At 39.9% G+C, this 7,500-nt stretch overlaps 1 protein-coding gene across 1 annotated transcript in view; it reads right to left on the bottom strand.

Moving 5' to 3' along the window:
• Positions 1 to 1,419: 1,419 nt before the first annotated feature.
• gpr55a (G protein-coupled receptor 55a) overlaps positions 1,420 to 7,500 on the bottom strand; it is an 11,366-nt gene continuing 5,285 nt past the window's right edge. Inside the window, exon 2 of the mRNA XM_027142464.2 lies at positions 1,420 to 3,158. Coding sequence (XP_026998265.1) covers positions 2,246 to 3,157 — 912 coding nt within the window. The 5' untranslated portion in view covers position 3,158 and the 3' untranslated portion in view covers positions 1,420 to 2,245. The remainder of the gene's footprint in view (positions 3,159 to 7,500) is intronic.

Genomic DNA, 7,500 nt, shown 5'->3' with positions numbered 1-7,500 from the left:
ATTATTATTATTAGTATTATTATTATGTGCAAGAAGACACAGTACATAAGCACAGTAACAAGCTGTTGCTGTAGATCGAGTTTACTGTAACAAGCTGTTGCTGTAGATCAAGACAACCGAGGACAGGTTGTGTGTACCCTAACCCTGAGGACAGGTTGTGTGTACCCTAACCCTGAGGACAGGTTGTGTGTACCCTAACCCTGAGGACAGGTTGTGTGTACCCTAACCCTGAGGACAGGTTGTGTGTACCCTAACCCTGAGGACAGGTTGTGTGTACCCTAACCCTGAGGACAGGTTGTGTGTACCCTAACCCTGAGGACAGGTTGTGTGTACCCTAACCCTAACCCTAACCCTATGTTCTAAAGAGCATTAAATTAAATAAATTATTAAATTAAAGCAGACAAATATCTGAAACATCAATTTTGAATGCAGAGGCAAGTTAAAGAGAATTACTGAACTCCTAATTATGTTGTTGCCCTGCGATAGGTTGCCACTCCGTCCAGGGTGTATCCTGCCTCGATGCCCGATGACAGTTTAAAGGTGAAACACTGCCACCTGTTGGGCAGAGCTACGTGGACATTTATATTACTTTTTATATAAACACCTTTTTATTTTAATGTTCATGCTCAGTGAGTGCTTTATGCTGCTCAGGGTGGCAGTGATCCTTGAGTCTGTCCTGAGAATCTGCACAAGGTGGAAAAACACCCTGGATGGGATGTTACTCCACACGAGAACTGAGTTTTATCTACATTAATTTTACATAACAGTGACATAGGATGTGACCTCAGTGACATCATCATTTAGAGCTATAATAAGGAATCGTCACATTCTGACTAACTGCAGACTGCATGAATACAAAAATGCTAAGAGCATGAACACAAAAATGCTAAGAGCATGAACACATGCACAACACATTTTACCAGCTGCCATGTAAGCTGTCATGTAGAGCAATTATTGTAAGTTGTCACTGTCAGCTGTCAGGGCTTCAGACTTTACAGCAGCTTGTGGTACTTATAATATTTCATCTATATCTAATATCATTTATATCTTGGGATTTTGTAGTTTACTCACATTTCTTTAGATTCCCAGAGTATTTAAAACTTTATCAGTGATTTTTTTCATTTCAGTTAAATCAAAAGCAGGTTTTGAACTTTACTAACTTTTATTAGTGTACTTTATAAACCTATTGTTGTTGTTGTAATTATTATAACACTATAGTAGTGCAGCAGGTTGTCATTTGCAACTCAGTGTAAAAACATTTAATCTTCTACAAATCGTTTAAATCATCCTCATGCATATTGAAAAAATACAACAACCAAAAAACCCAAATACATGGGAGTTAGAATTGTAGAAAATTGATTCCATAAAATATCTAAATGTTGATTAGAGTACAACACACATTTTAAAGCCTGTATGTTTAAAGAGATTTGGATTTCAAAGCAGAACTCAGAGCCAGAGATAAAACTGCTTACATTTACAGTATTCAGACAGGAAGTGGTTTACCATCCTGGTGTAAGACAGCTGCAGCTGCACTGCTGTGTGCCAGAAAAGTGTGTGTGTGTGTGTGTGTCTGTCTGTGTCTGTCTGTCTGTCTGTCTGATATTTCTAGCTAGAAACAGCTTCTTATACACACACAACTCATGAGTGCAAAAGTGTGGGTGAAAACCAGAGAACATGAAGGAAACAACATGCAGAACTGCACACAGATAATAGATCCTGCAGCTGTGGGACAAACCACTTGGTTCAATCAGACACTGATCACTGCAGAAAAAAAAAGAAATTACAATTTATAAAAAATAAATTGTGGCTTAAACTCACTGATCACAGAGCTAAAAAAATACAACAAACTATTTGTTTCAGAAAGTTTATTTGACTCAGAAGCTCTTCTCTTGCTAAAACTTTAATAACCCTTACTTTTTCTAGGTTCTTATACAATAATGTACATTTTCAGTTATTGTTGTGTCTTAAGTTTAGATTCTGAATCTAAAACACATTATTAGCTAAACCGCATGTAGTCACTGTGTTGTTTGTGGGTATGAATGAGTAACAGATTTACAGGTTGCTCATTTATTAATGCCAGTTAGTGTATGTGGCCACTCCCACTTTTTAAAACTCACACCAACTACCACACTGAAACCCCAGAAGTTAAACATGTCAGTAAAATGAAACCGTGTTCATATGTGACAACATTTTTGCAGATGAATATCTACTTGTTTCTCCTGCACTTCTCTGCAGTCTTAGTGTGTTAATGTGTTTCCTTTGTGACTGTGTTCATTCTGCTGTCTTGCTCTGCGGTCTGTAGGTTTTCTTTCAGTATGAAATAATAACAGAGTGCATCTGCGAGGCAGTTCACGCTGCTCACACACAGACTGACGTGGACAAAATTACGTAGTTCATTGATAAATATTTGTTTGGTTTCTGTACTGCTGCTCCTCTGTTTTATGTAGAAATAAAGAAGCACAGAAATGTGATAAGGAATGAAACACAACAGGAACACCACCAGGTTGCTGAGCACAATCTTTACACTCTTGTTGTTTCGTAGTTTAGCATCATTAGGGTTCCGTTTGCGTAAATCGTGCAGAGTTTTAACAACATTCACCGAGCACAGGACCATGACAACGGTGCTGCCCCAAAACACACACTCCACACACACTATAATCCACACTTTATCCCATGTTTGTTTGGAAAAGTTCTGAAAGCAGAAGGACTCATTACTGCTGACCCCATGAAGATCATAAACCGGGTAGCTAAACCCAAAAACTAACGTCCACACCAGTGCGCAGATGAACACGGCCTTCCTTTTAGATCGCAGGCGTCGGAAGGGAAAGTGTAGAGCAACATAACGATCCACAGAGATACACACACTCAGCAGGATGCTGCCGTACATGTTGACGTAGACAAAACTCTCAAACAGTGAACAGGAAAATCTCCCGAGTTTCCACGGCTCGTGGTAAGCCATGATTTTAAAAGGGAGTGCAAGAAGGAGCAGACAGTCATTAATGACGAGGTTCAGCAGGTAAATGGTGGATTCACTCCAGTGACGAAGGCGGAAGAAAAGCTGCCACAGGGCGGCCATGTTTAAAGGAAAACCGGCCACGAGGATGGGAATGTAGAACCCAAACTGAACACAGTGAACCCAGTCCCTGCAGACATCCATGCTGAAACAGAAGCAAGAGAAACACACTTCAGTTAAACACACTGGTACACTCTAAAACACAGTGAAGGACACACACTCTTCAGTCAATCACAACACAAGGAACACACTGACACTCTCAGACTAGGGGAAGTCGTGGCCTAATGGTTAGAGAGTCTGACTCCTAACCCTAAGGTTGTAGGTTCTAGTCTTGGGCTGGCAATACCACGACAGAGATGCCCTTGAGCAAGGCACCAAACCCCCCCCAACTGCTCCCCGGGCGCCACAGCATAAATGGCTGCCCACTGCTCAGTGTGTGTGTTCACGGTGTGTGTGCGTGTTCACTGCTGTGTGTGTGTTCACGGTGTGTGTGTGTGTGTGTGTTCACGGTGTGTGTGTGTGTGTGTGTTCACGGTGTGTGTGTGTTCACTGCTGTGTGTGTGTTCATGGTGTGTGTGTGTTCACTGCTGTGTGTGTTCACGGTGTGTGTGTTCACTGCTGTGTGTGTGTTCACTGCTGTGTGCGTGTTCACTGCTGTGTGCGTGTTCACTGCTGTGTGTGTGTTCACGGTGTGTGTGTGTGTGTGTTCACTGCTGTGTGTGTGTTCACTGCTGTGTGTGTGTGTTCACGGTGTGTGTGTGTTCACGGTGTGTGTGTTCACTGCTGTGTGTGTGTTCACGGTGTGTGTGTCTTCACTGCTGTGTGTGTGTTCACGGTGTGTGTGTGTTCACGGTGTGTGTGTGTTCACGGTGTGTGTGTGTTCACGGTGTGTGTGTGTTCACGGTGTGTGTGTGTTCACGGTGTGTGTGTGTGTGTGTTCACGGTGTGTGTGTGTTTACTGGTGTGTGTGTGTTCACCGGTGTGTGTGTTCACGGTGTGTGTGTTCACTGCTGTGTTTGTGCACTTTGGATGGGTTAAATGAGAATGGGTCACCGTGCTTATCCGTATGTCACGTCACATCACGTCACACTTCAAGCTCTACTTAGACCTGAAAGCATAACCCAGAGTCTCAGGGACAAAAGGTACAAACATCTAAAACTTACAGTGTGAGAAACAACCAACAGTACAAATCCAAGTCAATGACCAGAGCAAACGTAATACACACACTCACTCTCTATCATCGATTCTAAATAGATGTAAATAAAAAATAATTTATACCTATAAATATATCTCTATCTATGTCATAAAAATCTATAATGTAATCTATCTATATCTCTATATCATATATATATATATAACTCTATATATATATCGATGCGTATGAAAAAACTATATATATCTCCATATATACAATATAGATATCTATATACTATAGCTAGCTATCTATCTCTATGTCCAATCAAACTATATCTCTATAAATAAATTATAGCTTATCTGTAAATAGATATGAACCACTAATTTAAATATTATATGTCCCTAATGTCCATATATCTATATCTATCTTATATATATAACTCTATTCTCTCGGTCAAAAATCTATCAATCGATCTCTGTATTAAATATATGGATTCTCTATCTCTCTTCTGAAAAACTATACATCTTATATAGGCCAAACTCTCTCTCAAACACACTCTTCACTCTTGATACCTCTCTCTCTATCTACTCTCTATCTCTCTCTCACACACTCTCAATCTATAGATCTAATTATATAAACTGATATATATTACTATATAACTCTATTTCTTCTAAATATATATATGAAAAAAAAATCTATCTCACTATCTCTCTCTCACTATCGCATTATATATTCATCTCTCTCTCTCTCCATCAAACCTCACACTATCTAGCTCTCAATCCTCTAAACTTGATCTATTAATATCTAACTATATTCTTTCTATCTATATCGAAAACCCTCATCTTCACACACTCTATAAATCTCTCACTCTCTAGCTTATCTATTCTATCATTCTCTATCTCTCTCTATATAACACTCTTTCGTTCTTCTCTCTCTCTTTCTTTCTCTCGCGTCCTCTATATATATTATAGCTCGCTAATTATTATTCCTTCTATATCTCTCTAATCTCTCTTCCCCCTCCCTAACTAACTAACTAACTCACTCACCACTCACTCATCACTCACTCATCACTCTCTCTATCTCTCACACACTCTATCACTCTATCGCGCCTAACTCTCTCTCAAAAATCTCTGTATCTCTCTCTATCTGTTCCCTCTCTCGCTTGCGCTCTCGCTCTATCTCTCGCGCACTCGCTCTTCTCTGCGCTCTCACTTCTGCTCTCTCCCTCCCTCTCCTCACGCACCCACTCACTCAATCAATCACAACGCACCACTCGCTCTTCTCTCTCTCTCGCGCGCTCATCTCGCTCAGTTACACTCCTCCCTCCCTCACTCCTCAATCTTCCTCGCCTCCCTCCCTCCTGCTTCAGCCATGCCAGGCTCGGTCCGTGGCCACGGCCATTTAAATAAATTTATGGTGATTTAATTCTCTGGGATACATTCATTCTCCACGTGTTAGTTTGTGTTCATTTCGCTGTTGTTTTATTGGCCTGGTGAGCGGGATGTTGGTGTTTAACTGTTGAACAGAAATACGTAAAGCTCACTCTCTGGGTGTCCTGATCTCTGGGACGAGGCTTTGCAGGTGGAACAGAAAATGTCTTTCGAATATCAGCTAGAGGAGGGGGAGGAGGAACCTTGCCCAGTTCAACCTTGCAGCCCACATTGCGGGACATTTCTATGGATTACAAAGAGGTTTTTGTAGGACATTCACAGGAAGGGTTTCAGGTGGAATTTGTCAGGTGGAAAAATCATTAAGTGTGGGGCCCAGATGTTGTTGGTTAATGAGTTTAAGCGCTTCTCTTCTCTCTCGTATCTATTCTCTATATATATCTCTATCTCTATTTTCTATATTATAATTGCTGAATAACTGTAAGAATTTATAACTACTGTTTGTACCAGACGAAATATTGATATTTTTATATAAAAAGTTAAAAATTGAATTAAATTCTATTCTTCTTTTGTTAAAGTTAAAACGCACTTCCAGACGTGATCCTGCCACAGACCCAGGGGACGGCGTGAGGGCGTCGCCCTTCGTACTATTCGTCCCATTTCTTTGTAACTGCGTTAACAACACACACGTCAAAAGCGTTGACGGGAATATAAAAAATAAGATTATGTTACATTTTCAATGTCAGCTAATTCTACTTATTCTGACAGCATCTAAAAAACATGTGAGAGTTAAATATTATAACGCTAAGTGTAGATATGATGCCAGGTCTGAATTTATATACTTTATGTTAAAGTACAAGCCACTTTCGAGCTGTGCCTCTGAGTCTGTTCATCGAATTGGTAGTTGTTTTAATTTACAGGGTATGTTCAATTTAATTAAAATAATGACTGTATAGGCTGATGTGATGATGCGTCGTATATCTTCTACGTTATTAATGAGATAATGACTTGTCTCGGTTACGATCTCTTAGAGCTTCTCACGTAGACTCACATGTGAGAGGCCCACAACGGACTTATATTCATATGAACTTTCTCATTTTACTACCGTAATAATTTACCTTAATATGTAAATAATATGTACAATATGAGCCAATTACATGAAAATGTTTCCCCCCCAAAATACAAAACTGCCATTCAAAGAGAAGAAAAACTCTGAGTCTTTACTCCTCATTGATTCTTTGTGTCGAGAATTGTGAATTGTGAGACAGAAGCAGAAGACGAGAGAGAGAGGATTGGTTGTGAACTATGGTTTCAGTTTCCTCCTCATGACAGGACTATTTTAATGTTAAACAAACACCCGTGTAAACACAAACACACCCTCACACAACACAACAACACACCACACACAACACACCAAGATCCCTACCCCCTTAAACAAATGCTCAAAAACAAGACACACCACAACAACAAACACCACACACAAACACCACCCACACACAAACACACCACACACACAAAATCCAGCTGTTGATTTCCGTTACTATAAACTCATATATGGCCAATTTTGTACTTTTTGCAGCTGATTGTGGCGGAAAATTATCAGAATAAAAACAAATAAAGGAACAACAAACAAACAAACAACAAACAATAAAGACAATAGTTAAAAAAAAAAAGAATAAATAGAATTAAAACAGTGAAGGTTGAAAAATGCTGTCAGGTATTTTAATAAGAGAAAGAGAAAAATGACCAAGTAAATCAGGTGATGGAACAAGCTAATGATGTGTAAAGTGAGAAGCAGGGACTCAGCAAGAAATTGCTGAAATCATAATTAAAAGGTTTTAGAGCCAGAAGGTGACACAGACATGAGGATCCGGGAGTAAAGTTAACATATCATAAGTCGGAAACTGGAGTGTAGTGGTGAGGTAAGGACTCTCCCCTTCTTTTATCCTCCCCACCCCACCCTC

The sequence above is a fragment of the Tachysurus fulvidraco genome, chromosome 22 (assembly GCF_022655615.1).
Source record: "Tachysurus fulvidraco isolate hzauxx_2018 chromosome 22, HZAU_PFXX_2.0, whole genome shotgun sequence".
NCBI lineage: Eukaryota > Metazoa > Chordata > Actinopteri > Siluriformes > Bagridae > Tachysurus > Tachysurus fulvidraco.
The sequence above is the reverse complement of the archived record's forward strand: the minus strand, read 5'-3'. Positions and strand labels throughout refer to the sequence as shown.